This window comes from Muscardinus avellanarius, assembly GCF_963383645.1.
Source record: "Muscardinus avellanarius genome assembly, chromosome: 12".
Taxonomy (NCBI): Eukaryota; Metazoa; Chordata; class Mammalia; order Rodentia; family Gliridae; genus Muscardinus; species Muscardinus avellanarius.
This window is the reverse complement of record NC_137798.1, coordinates 36,720,279-36,734,056: the sequence shown is the minus strand read 5'-3', so window position 1 is coordinate 36,734,056 and position 13,778 is coordinate 36,720,279. Positions and strand designations below refer to the sequence as shown.

The 13,778-nt window shown below is 39.0% G+C and overlaps 1 protein-coding gene across 3 annotated transcripts in view; it reads left to right on the top strand.

Moving 5' to 3' along the window:
- The window catches only part of STRN3 (striatin 3), a gene marked incomplete at both ends in the record, with an annotated part of 92,839 nt that overhangs the window by 33,683 nt on the left and 45,378 nt on the right, over window positions 1–13,778 (top strand). For all 3 annotated transcript variants that reach the window (XM_080707732.1, XM_080707731.1, XM_080707730.1), the window contains 4 exons: window positions 1,509–1,612; window positions 2,502–2,575; window positions 7,271–7,352; window positions 11,100–11,273. In XM_080707732.1, the coding sequence (XP_080563858.1) occupies window positions 1,509–1,612; window positions 2,502–2,575; window positions 7,271–7,352; window positions 11,100–11,273 (434 nt within the window). The remainder of the gene's footprint in view (window positions 1–1,508; window positions 1,613–2,501; window positions 2,576–7,270; window positions 7,353–11,099; window positions 11,274–13,778) is intronic.

Below are 13,778 nucleotides of genomic sequence, written 5' to 3'. Positions count from 1 at the left end.
TAATTTGTTTTAGGTAAGATACTGTTATTTTAGAAACAAACTGCAGTAATTGTGAACCAAGTTTAGGCTTACACCAGTTGAATTAGTGTTGAAAGTTTTGCACTGATGACCTCTAGTGTTGCAGTTAAAAATTATCTGATGTCGAATATCAGTTCACATGTAATAATCATGTACTGATTGTTGAATAAATTCAGGCACTATATAAGATGTTCCCAGATGAGTACCTATACCTGAATTCAAAGGAAGAAGTTATCTTAAAAATCAGCAAAAAGGATTATACCATGAATTATCAGCTGAAATTGGATACATGGAAACAAGTATATTAAAGTTAGGTTTTGCCTTTATAATATGAGATTGTTTTTAAAAAGTATTATCTCGCCGGGCGTGGTGGCGCACGCTTGTAATCCCAGCATTTGGGAGGCTGAGATCTGGAGGATCGCGGTTCGCGGACAGCCTCAGCTACTTAGTGAGGCCCTCTGCAACTCAGTGAGACCGGGTTTCAAAATAAAGAATAAAACACAGGGCAGGGGCCATAGCTCGGAGGTTGAATGCCCCTGGGTTCCATCCCCAGACCCGCTAAATAAATAAATAAAAACAATCTCATTTTCTGAATCATATCTGTTTGTGAATATAATCTTTTTTTTTATTATGTCTATGTTAGGAATTAGATACTCTTTTTTTATTGTTGGTTGGTTGTTTTTGTGGTACTAGGAATCACACCCAGGGTCCCATGCATGCTAGGCATAGGTACAGTTTTATTTTTATTTTATTTTTTTGGTGGTACTGGGGGTGGAACCCAGAGGGTTTCTACCTCAGGGCTATACGCCCAGACCTTTTTTTATATTTTATTTGGAAACAGGGTCTCACTAAATTGCTGAAAGCCTCACTAAGTAGCTGAGGCTGGCTTCAAACCTGTGTGATCCTCCTGTCTCAGCCTCCCAAGCGCGGGGATTACAAGCGTGTGCCACCACACCCGGCTAGGAGCAGTTTTTATATATTCAATTTTCCATGAAAGCTTATGTAAAAATTAATATTACTAGGGGACCCTAAAGGAACTAGCTCATTTTATACATCTATCTATCTTATCTATCTATCTAATCTATCATATATCTATTTATTTATTGTGGTATTGGGAATTTAATCCAGGGTCATTCTGCCTTTAAGCTATACCCCTGCTCTTTATTTATTTACTTATTTTTTGGAAACAGGGTCTTACAAATTACTGAGGGTTTCACAGAATTGTTATAGCTGGTTTCAAACCTGTGATTCTCCTGTCTTGGTCTCCCAAGCACTCTCCTGTTTCAGCCTTTCACGTATTGGGATTATAGGCATGTGCCACCATCCCTGGTTTAGTTACCTTTATTTTTAAAGTGATTGTATTATTTAACAGAAAGTTTGGATAAATTTTACATCTTGCTGTCATGAGTAAAAATGAAAAAAGTTATCTTTTTTAGTTTCATATATGTGGCTAAAGAAAAATGAAACGAATTTCTATTTTATATTTTTAGGCACGAATAGCATTTTTACAAGGAGAAAGAAAAGGCCAAGAGAATTTGAAGAAGGATTTAGTAAGAAGAATAAAGATGTTAGAGTATGCATTAAAACAAGAAAGGTATGTGTACCTCATTTTCTTGTATGAATAAAATAGAATAAAGTTTTCTCATTTATGTCATTGTATGATGTATTTGATAACTTTTTGAAATGCATATAAAGCCTTGCCTAAATACAAGGTTGTAATTTGATTTGATTCGATTCATATGTGAAAAAAGAAAAAAAATAATTAAATTGAAACAATTATTACCAAATCTAATTTTTTTTTTTTTTTTTTTTTGTGGTACTGGGGGTGGAACCCAGATCATATTTGGAAACAGGGTCTCACTAAGTTGCTGAGAGCCTCACTAAGCAGCTGAGGCTGGCTTCGAACCCGTGCGATCCTCCTGTCTCAGCCTCCCAAGCGCGGGGATTACAAACGTGCGCCATCACGCCCGGCTCAAATCTAGTTTTTTGAATAAAAGACCTTTAAGTAAAAAATGTTTTCTTCATATGGCTATATTTGTTCCTTGGGTAATTTCTTTCCTTTCCTTTCCTTTCCTTTCCTTTCCTTTCCTTTCCTTTCCTATCCTATCTTTTCCTTTCCCTTCCCTCCCTCCGTACTGGGGGTGGGACCCAGGGGCTTTCTACCTCCGGGCTACACCCCCAGCCATAATTTATTTGGAAACAGGGTCTCACTGAGTTGCTGAGATCCTCACTAAGTAGCTGAGGCTGGCTTCGAACTTGTGCAATTCTCCTGTCTCAGACTCCCAAGCCCTGGGATTACAAGCGTGTGCCACCACGCCCAGCTATTTTTTTTTTAAATAATGGTGTATTCTTTAATGTTCTTTACAAATAACTTTAAAGAAGGCATTCACATTATGTTTTGTTATTGGAGTAATGTAGAACAGTAGTCACCTAACTGTAGAAAAGAAAACAATTTTTTAATAAATTTATTATTACATTTTCAGGGCAAAATATCACAAATTAAAATATGGAACAGAACTGAACCAAGGTGATTTGAAAATGCCAACCTTTGAATCAGGTAAACTTGATTCTTCTGTTACTTTCTTTTATTTTTTAAAGCTTACTTTTAGGCAACAGACATGTTCTCATTACCCTCATTTTGCTTTGATACCATTACACAGATGATTGCCTATTATAAACTGTCTAAAATTCAGGGAAAATATTACATGATAAAAATCAGTAGTTTCATTCACATTTCAGTCCAGAGGTTATTTGTCCCGCATTGAAATTACGTCAACTGTGGATACATTTTTGGTAGTAATTGTAACTGAAATGTACCGAAGTGACTATTTTTCACCTATAGGCATTTTTCCCCCAATTTAAATGATTTTAAATTTTTATTATTTAAAAAGTCTTAGGCTGGGCATGGTGGCTCACACTTATAATCCTAGCATTTGGGAGGCTGAGACAGGAGGCTCGCAATTCGCAGACAGCCTCAGCAACTTAGTGAGGCCTTTTGCAATTCAGTAAGACCCTGTATAAAAATAAAGGGAAAAAAGGGCTGCGGATGTAGTTCAGAGGTAGAATGCCCCTGGGTTCTACCCCTAGTACCGCCAAAAAAAAAAAAAAAAGTTTTAGTTGGTGTGGTATCACACACCTGTAATCCTAGTCCTTGGGAGGCTGAGGTAGGAGGATCACAGGTTTGAGGACAGCCTCACAACTTAGTGAGGCCCTCAGCAACTTAGATCCTGTTTCCAAACAAAATAAGGCTAGGGGTGTAGCTCAGAGGTAGAACACCCCTGGGTTCAATCCCCAGTAATACCAAAGCAAAAAAGTATTTTTGCCAAGTACAGTGGCACGTGACTGCAATCCCAGTGAATTGGGAAAAAAAGGAAAGTGAGCTAGGGCTATAGGGCTATAGGGCTATACCTCAGTTGGTAGATTGTTCCTGTGTTCAGTCCCCAGTACTGCCAAATAGAAAACAAAATTTCTTTTTAAAAAACTCTAGAGAAGATTTAATCAGTTAATTTTAGTCCTAAATATTGGAAATTTGACTAGATTTGGAAACTGTGTAGGCAATCAAAAGAGAAGGGAGAAAATGATCTCCAATTGACTTTGCTTTCACCAAACAGCTAGTGAGTGTGAGAGTGTATCTTAGGAGTAACAGTGCATCAAAAAGAGAGGATTGGATACAGGAACGAGCTGCATAGTTTAATGCGAATTTAGGATTCCATGTGATTACACTTTGGGGAGCCTAAAAAATAAGAAGTACTGTGATTTATATAAGATTTGGAAATATTACTAGAAATTACTTATTTCTAACAATTTCTAGCAATTATTTTTTTTGAAGATTTAAAGAAGTTTATTAGAAAGAAATACAGAAAATAGAAATACATTTGCCATGGGGGGTGACTCAAAATGAATACACCCACAATTATTCTTATTTCTTGCAATTACTTATATCTAGAACTTAGTTATATACACATTTTTGGTAGTCCAGTCAAATTGAAGCTTATGCTGTTCTTGCAAACAAAGTGAAATAAAATTATTTAAATCAAAATATCAATGAAATAACATTTTATTATTGTAAAGGGGTACATAATCCATATGTAAAACTGAAAATGTGCAAAATATTTATTTGACAGAAGTATAAGATATATAAGAATTTATACCCTTCTCAGTTATACAAATACATATACTCTAAATCTTACCTTATAAATGTTTGTGTTGTATTCAGATATGTTAAAAAAAAAATCTCCCTTCTACATTTAGAAAATAATCCTCCTGGGCATGATGGCAAATCCCTCCTAGTATTTGGAAACCACCTGAGGAAGTAACCACTGAGCTAAAGCCGACCCTCCCTCCTAGTATTTGAAAGACAGAGATAGCTGGGCGTGGTGGTGCACATTTGTAATCCCCGGGCTTGGGAGGCGGAGACAGGAGGATCGTGCAGGTTTGAAGCCAGCCTCTCTGGCTTAAGAGACCCTGTTTCCAAATAAAAAATATAAAAAATAGGTCTGGGAGTGTAGCCCAGAGGTAGAAGGGTTTCCAGGAACCCCAGTACCACCAAAAAAAAAAAAAAAAATAGGATTGCAGGTTTAACTTTTTTTTTTTTTTGGTGGTACTGGGGATGGAACTCAGGAACTTTTCTACGTCCAGGCTATACTCTTAGACCTCTTTATATATATTTTATTTGGAAACAGGGTCTCACTAAATTGCTGAGAGCCTCACCAAGTAGTTGAGGCTGGCTTCGAACCTGTGCGATCCTCCTTTCTCAGCCTCTCAAGTACGGGGATTACAAGCGTTTGCCACAATGCCCAGTTTAGGATTGCAGGTTTATTTATTTATTTTGTGTGTGTGTGTGTTTCTTTCTTTCTTTCTTTCTTTTTTTTTTTTTTTTTGGTGGTACTGGGGGTAGAACCCAGAGGCTTTCTACTTCCATGCTATGCCCCTAGACCTTGTTTATATTTTATTTGGAAACAGGGTCTCACTAAGTAGCTGAGGCTGGCTTCGAACCCATGCCATCCTCCTGTCTCAGCCTCCCAAGCGCGGGGATTACAAGCGTGCGCCACCACACCCGGCTAGGATTGCAGGTTTAAAAAGACCAACCTCAACAACTTACTAGGACCCAACTTCAAAATAAAATGATAAAAAGGGCTCGGGGTGTAACTCAGAGGTAGAATGTCTTTTGTTCAATCCCAAATGCCCAAAAAAAAAAGGAAGAAAGAAAACAGACAATTCAGTAGAAAAAATAGACAAAAAGACTTCAAAGCTGCCTCATAAAAGAGGCTATGTTCTGGGCAAATAAAACATGAAAAGATATTCACTTCCATTGGTTATTAATGAAATACAGCCTAAACCTACAGTGGAACACAATTAGACACTTAGCAGAATGGCTAGCATGCAAAAAAGACAGTATCCAGTGTTGATGAAGATGTGGGATGATCAGAGTTTGTAAACACTGATTTTGGGATTATGAATTGATACAGTGCTTTGAAAGTGCTTTGGAAGGCTGGGTGTGATGGCACATGGAGGATCACAGGTTCGAGACCAACTTCAGCAACCTATTGAGCTCCTCTTCAAAAACAAAAAATAAAAAGGGCTGGAGTGTAGTGCAGAGTTAGAATGTCTCTGGGTTCAATCCCCAGTACGCCCCCCCCCCCCCCAGAAAAAGTGCCTTGGCAATATCATTAAAGGTAATAAAAAGCATTTGGGAGACAGACAGGAGGATCATGGTTTGCAGACAGCTTTGGCTGCTTAGTGAGGAGGACCTCTGCAATTTAATGAGACCTTGTTTCAAAATAAAGAATAAAAAATAGGGCTGGGGTGTTGCTTGGAGGTAGAATGCCCCAGGTTCAATCCCCAGTACTGCAAAAAAAAAAAAAAAAAAAAGTAGGGGGGGGAAACATTCATTACCCTCTGACCTAGTAATTCAACTGCTTGAAATGTATGATGTATACATTTGTTCATCATAAGAATATTCATAGCATTCTTTTTTTTTTTTTGGTGGTACTGGGGATGGAACCCAGAGGCTTTCTACTTCCGGGCTATACTCCCATGCCCAGTTTATATTTTATTTGGAAACAGGGTCTCACTAAGTTGCTGAGAATAGCATTCTTATTAAATAGTGAAAATCTAGAAACAAATGGATCACCTTTCAGCATTAAATTGGAAAAATATAGTGTGATATGTTAGCACAGTGAAATTTTGAGTAACAAAAGTGAACAAAATACAACCAAACTTGAGAACATGACTAGATAAAATTAAAAGTTAATAGAAATCATTTATATAAAAAAAATCTTTTGTGTGTGTGTTTGTATGGTACTGGGGATTAAACCAAGGGGCATTCAACCTTTGAATTATACTGTCAGGCCTATTTTATTTTTCATTTTGAAATAGGGTCTCACTAGGTTGCTGAGGGCCTCACTAAATTGCTGAGGCTGGCCTTCAGCCTACAATCCTCCTATCTCACCCTCCCAAGTACCGGGATTATCAATGAACCACTACTCCAGGCTATTTATATCAAAACTAAAAATTTTTAGAACTCAAATAGTGTTGAAACCCTTTTTGGAATGGCTTATGATTGGAAAATAGGGTGAGGAAAACTTTTAGGGGTGTAATGTTTTCTTTATCTAGTTACTGGTTGCTTAAGAATGTTAGAAACTTCATTACGCTGTATGCTTATGAGGTATTTCGGGTATTTAGTCCCTTCTTCCTCTCCCCCCCCCCCCTTTGGTACTGGCGATTAAACCTGGGGCATTCTACCTCCGAGCTACACCACCAGCCTTATTTTTTTATTATTTAATTTGAAATAGGGTCTCACCAGTCTGCAAAGCGATTTACTAAATAGATGAGGGTGTCCATGAACTGAAATCCTTCTGTTTCAGACTCTCAAATGCTGAGATTACAAGCCACCATGCCAGGTTTATGGGGTATTTTCACAATATCCTTAGCAACTCTTTTGTAGCTAGAAGGTAAAAGGTCCCTGGGTTCAATCCCCAGTACCACAAACACACACACACAAATAAAATAAAATGATCTTAATCTATATTGCCATAGTGAGACTGTTCCAAGATAACAGTGGCGAAAGCAAATTATACTGTAGTAGCTTAAGTGTTAGAGCAACCCATAGTAAAGTAAATACTCTTAAGTTAATTTGTGTTCTCAATATACTTAGGTATGTTTTTGTGGAAATTTATTCCTAAGAAAACTTTGACAGTATTTTTAAGATTTGAAATAATGCACATAAAACCTTTTTTCCCTCAATTTTTAGAAGAAACCAAAGACACAGAGGCTCCCACAGCACCTCAGAATAGCCAGTTAACGTGGAAGCAAGGCAGACAACTGTTAAGACAGTGAGTATGGGACTGTTTTCAGAATTTTTTATAAAGAAACTTGGTAAATGAGTCCATTTACAAGTTAAAAAATATTTAATTATAGAAGGACCATGAGTTAGAATTCTAAAAGACTGGGTGGCTTAAAGTTTATAACAAAAAAAATTCATCCTTCTAGATCCCTCCAGCCTTCTCACCACAACATTTACACTATTTTTTTAATTTTAGTGCATCTAGTTTTGAGGAATAATTTAGCTGTTACTTGAAACATTTTTATAAGTGGCTTACTCAATTCTCCTTTATGTTAAAAGTTTTTTTTTTTTTTTTTTTTTTTTGGTGGTACTGGGATTCCTGGAAACCCTTCTACCTCCGGGCTACACTCCCAGACCTATTTTATATTTTTTTTATTTAGAAACAGGGTCTCTTAAGCCAGCGAGGCTGGCATCCAGCCAGTGCGATCCTCCTGTCTCTGCATCCCAAGCGAGGGAATTACAAGTGTGAGTTTCCACGCCCGGCAGGTTGAAACATTTTTAGGAACCTTTTTTATGTTTGAAAGTTGTGTTATTTTGGAAGTACTTCTGTGGCTAATCTTGTTTATTTTTTTTTCCTTTGGTGCTTTTCATACTTTTTTTTTTTTTTTTTTTTTTTTTTGGTGACACTGGGGATTGAACCAAAAGGTAGTCTACCTCTGAGAAGTACCTCCAGTCTTATTTTATTTTGAATTTAAAGCAGGGTCTTGCTAGGTTGCTTAGAGTCTCACTACTTGCTATGGCTGTCCTCAAACCTGTGATCTTCCTGTCTCAGCCTTCCAAGTACTGGGATTATGAGGTGTGCACCGCCTTGCCTGGCTTGCTTTGGAGGTTTTGTGGGGGTTTTTGGTTTTTGATTTTTGATACTGGGGATTAAATGCAGGGTCACTCTTACCTCTAAACTATAGCCGTAAACCTTTTTTTAAATTAAATTAATTAATTATATTTTTTGTGGTACTGAGGATGGAATCCAGGAAGATACGATCTCTGAGCTATACCCCTTGCCCTATTTTTTCTTTATTTTGGAACAGGGTCTCACTAAGTTGAGGAGAGCCTCACTAAGTAGCTGAGGCTGTCTGTGAACTGTGATCCTCTGGTCTCAGCCAACTGAATGCTGGGATTACAAACATGTGCCACTACGCCTGGCTTTTTTTTTTTTTTTTTTTTTTTTAATTTAAAACAGAGCCTCACTAAGTTGCTTAAACTAGCCTCAAACCTGCAGTCCTCCTGTCTCAGCCTTCCAATTACTGGGATTACAGATGTGTACCACCATGCCTCACTTCTGTATACCTTGAAAATAGTACTGGCATCCAGATGATGTCTTGGATAATCATCCTTCTCAATTTTGGACATCTTCACTTTTACTTCATTAACCCCATGAAGTGTAGTCAGATCCCTTATCTTATTACTACCTAGAACTAATCTACCTCTGGAATTCTGGAATATTGCATGACCTAAATAGTCATCATATGGTCTACCTCTCTCAGTCTGATTACATCTTTTTTTTGGGGGGGGTGGCACTGAGGGTGGAACCCAGAGGCTTTTCTACCTCCAGGCTACACTCCCAGACCTATTTTATACTTTATTTGAAAATAGGGTGTCACTGAGTTGCTGAGAGCCTCACTAAGTAGCCAAGGCTGGCTTTGAGAACCTGTGCGATCCTCCTGTCTCAGCCTCCCAAGTGCTGATTACATCTTTCTTGACCGTAATTCCATCTCCAGTTCTTTGACTATTTCATCTTCTTACTCTCTTCTGCCTGTGGTTGCTTTTATTCATTCCTCTTTCTTTAGCTCGATCTTAGATGCCATGATCCATCACCCTTTTCTAGTACCATTAGTTTTGTTGCCATCCACTGGTGACCCCTTTCTCACTAGCCATTTTACTATCTGTAAAATCCCACTCTAGTTCAGTCTGTCTGCTTCTGTTTCTAATTAACCTTTAGAGGAAAATTCCAGATTTTGTGAATGCTTTTATGTGTTCATGGTTTCTTCTCCAAACATTGCAGAGAGCCTTTTCCTGTAATCCCAGTCACCTGTTGTTACCCCTGTCCTCAGTAGATATTCTAAACTTACCTCGCCTCAGTCCATTCTCCCTTTCTCTTTCTCTCTCTCTCTCTCTCTCTCTCTCTCTCTCTCTCTCTCTCTCTCTCTCTCTTTTTTTTTTTTTTTACTTTTTTGTGATACTGGGGATGGAACCTAGGTGCATTTTACCTCTGAGCTACACCCCCAGCCCTATTTAGTATTCTTTATTTATTTTTGTATTTTTATTTTTTGGTGGTACTGGGGTTCCTGGAAACCCTTCTATTTCTGGTTATATAAAATATATATTATATATATATATTTATTTGGAAACAGGATATTTATTTATTTTTATTTATTTGGAAACAGGGTCTCTTAAGCCAGCATGGCTGGCTTCGACCTGCACTATCCTCCTGTCTCCGCTTCCCAAGTGTGGGGATTACAAGCTGCACCACCATGCCTGGCTTTCTTTATTTTTTTAAACAGGGTCTCATTGAGTTGCAAAGGGCCTCACTAAGTAGCTGAGGCTGGCCGTGAACTGCAACTGCTGAACTGCAACTGCGATCCTCCCATTTCAACTTCCCAAAGACTAGAATTACAAGCATGTGCCACCATGCCAGTCTTCCCTTACTCTCTTTAGACCCTTGAGTTAAAATACCACCAAAGACTAATGACCCAGTCTAGTATCTTCTGAGCTTTAATTGTTATTGTTAAATGAACCTAGGGCTTTATGTATTTGTCCGAAGTTTTGGCCTGCCATATACATGTATTTCTTTCTCTCTCTCTCTCTCTCTCCCTCCCTCCCTCCCTCCCTCCCCCCCCCCTCTCTTTTTGCAATACTGGGGATTGAACCGAGGAGCATTCTACCTCCAATCTACACCACTCTCCTCGACCCTATTTTTTTATTTATTTTGAAACAAACAGGAACTCACTATGTAGCTGAAGTTGACAGTAAATCTGCAATCCTCCTGTCTCAGCCTCCTAAGTGCTGTGATTATAAGCCGGTGTCACCATGCTTGGCAATCCATGCACTTAAGCACTTGATAAAGAGAAGTTTGAAAACTGCAGACTAAAGGAATGCTGTGGTATCTTGGGGAAATTAGTCTGTTCATCAGTCTCTGGTTAAGAATCTCAGGTTTAAACATAGCAAATCACTATTCTAAGGTTCAGTTCTACTTCTTTTTTTTTTTTTTTTACCACTTCTGGACATTAAATCATTTGCTCCCCCAACCCCCAATTTACTTCATCAACTTCTAAAAGCTTTTTAAGGCATTAGGACTTTTTAGGTTTAGTATAATTTGGCCTATAATCAATGTTAGCTATACTATATGTGTTCTTGGTTTTTATTGGCTTTTTTCTTTTAGAACTAGAACTAGTTTATAGAGAAGAAATTTGAGATAAAGACAGTGTATAATTGCAGATTATGGATTTTCCTAAAACATCTTCGATATTTTTTTTGTGGTACCCAGAGGCATTCTACCTCTGAGCTACACCCCCAGCCCTATTTTTTAGTCTTTTTATTTTCTTGAAACAGGGTCTCACTGAGTTGTGAAGGGCCTCACTATGTAGGTAGGACTGTCGGCAAACCGCAATCCTCTCATCTTAGCCTCCTGAATGCTGGGATTACAAGCATGTGCCACCATGCTTGGCTCTTCGATATGATTTTAAGTGGCAAGTGGTATAGTATGTGAAATTTAATATCTTCAATTTTCCTCTTATAGGTATCTTCAGGAAGTAGGTTACACAGATACAATATTAGATGTACGGTCTCAGCGGGTAAGGTCATTACTTGGACTGTCCAATTCAGAACCAAATGGATCAGTAGAAACAAAGAATTTAGAACAAATTTTGAATGGTGGTGAATCTCCCAAGCAAAAAGGACAAGAAATCAAAAGGTATGATTTATATTTCTAGGTTAACATTGATTAAATAATGGATTCTATACATTTGCTTAGCTCTTTGTTACTATTAGCTTGTGTGTGTGTGTGTGTGTGTGTGTGTGTGGTACTAGGGGTAGAACCCAGAGGATTTCTACCTCTAGGCTATGCTCCCAGACCTATTTTATATTTTATTGGAAACAGGGTCTCACTAAGTTGGTGAGAGCCTCACTAAGTAGCTGAGGATGGCTTCGAACCTGTGCAATCCTCCTGTCTCAGCCTCCCAAGAGTGAGGATTACAAGCGTGTGCCACCACGCCCGGCTACTTTTAGCAATTTTTAAAGCAGGTAGAGTTCAGATTTAAAGACACCCCTCTACTCTCCAAATGGTACCAAAGTAAATGAATTTTTTACTTAGGGACTTATTAAATTTATCTCTGTTAACTTTTATGCAAGAGGATGTGTGTGTGTGTGTGTGTGTGTGTGTGTGTGTGTGTGTGTGTGTGTATAAAAATAAATAATTTTTTTTTCTTGGTGGTACTAGGGTCCTGGACCGGACTACACTCCCAGACCTTTTTTTATATTTTTATTTGGAAACAGGGTCTCTTAAGCCAGAGAGGCTGGCTTCGAACCTGCACAATCCTCCTGTCTCCACCTCCCAAGCGCGGGGATTACAAGCGTGCGCCATCACACCCGACAGGATGGCTATATTTCTGAAATAGATATATAATTGAAATGCAGATTAGAGATTAATTTCATATTCAGTTAACATTCTGGTTTTTAAGTTCCTATTAAAGTTTCTGTGGAGAGGCACTGGGGATTGAACTCAGGTATTCTACCTGAGTTCCACCACCATTCTGATTTTATTTCTTTTATTCTCTTTTCTTTTTCTTTTTCTTTTTTTTTTGGTGGTAGTACTAGGGGTGGAATCCAGGGGCTTTTCTACCTCCAGGCTATACTCCCAGACCAATTTATTTTTATTGGTGCATTGTAATCATACATCACATTGGAATACAAGACTTGAGAAGGATGTACAAGCACACATCATCCAATTAGCCCTCATCCACTCCCCATCCCATCCCCTCCCCCTCCCTTGATCCTATGCTTGTTTGGTTATTAATTTTGATACATTTGTTTATGTACCTCCTGAGTTTTAAGGAGGCTCCATCCTCCCCTATTCCATATCCTCTGATTGGTCACCTTAATTGCTTTGCTATAGAGCCCTTTCTATAACTCAACCTCTTCCTGTTGCCCCTTTCCTCCTAGTTATTGCTGATTAGGGTTTTTATTTTCTGTGATATTTCTCTGTGCATGCCGCGTTGCAAGTACCGATCCCACTCTTGATGGCCCCAATAGCGGCCTGGCTACCCGGTGGACTGATGCTGGCCTCGCTGGCTCAGGCAGTGGCCTTGCCTCATGAGAGGCCCCGATTCTGGCCTCGCTGACCTTGGTACCATCCTAACCCCTCGACAGACACCTATCCTTGCCTAAGAGGCCCTAGCACCAGCCTTGCCTTGTGGCAGGTTCCGATCCCAGCCTCGCTGGCCCCAGTACTGGCCTAACCCCTCGGCAGGCTCTGATCCCGGCCTCGGAGGCCCCAGTAGCGGCCTTGCCTCAAGACAGGCTCCGATGCCGGCCACTGGCCCCATCACCGGCGTACCTACCCTCGGCAGGCTCCAATCCCGGCAGTACAATACATTTTATACAATAAATATTATACAATTTATACAATACATTTTACATTATACATATTTATTATACAATACAATACATTTTATACAATAAATGTATAAAAATCCAGATTCCATCCTCAGACCCGCAAAATAACTAACTAAATAAAAATAGATAAAATCGGCTATCCAGATGTTCAAGGAAAGCTCATAGAAATATAAGGTGTGACCTTGAATAACTTGAAAGATAAGGGTGAACAACGTTCCTGGAAAAAGAGAAAAAAGGACTGAAATGACATAAAAATTCAAAGAAGCTGCTAGGCTTGGTGGCGCACACATGTAATCCCTGCGCTTAGGAGGCTGAGACAGGAGTATTGCACAGGTTCAAAGCCAGCCTCAGCTACTTAGTGAGGCTCTCAGCAACTTAGTGAGATCCTGTTTCCAAATAAAATATAAAATAGGTCTGGGAGTATAGCCCAGAGATAGAAACCCTCTCTGGATTCCACCCCCAGTACCATCCCCCCAAAAAAAATCAAAGAAGAGTTCAGGGAGTCAGTATTTAGGAATTTCAGAGCGAGAAAATAGATAAAACTGTGTTGAAAGATTGTTAAAGAAGTACAAGAAAAATTTCTATAGAGTATGTTTGCAGATTGTATTATTATTGTTCCTCCTCCTCCTCCTCCTCCTCCTCCTCCTCCTCCTCTGGGGATAGAACCTAGGGACATTCTACCTCTGAGCTACACCCCCTGCCCTATTTTTTAGTCTTTATTTTGATACAGGCTCTCGCTGAGTTGCAAAGGGCCTCACTAAGTAGCTGAGGCTGTCTGCAAACCTCTATCCTCCTGTCTTAGCCT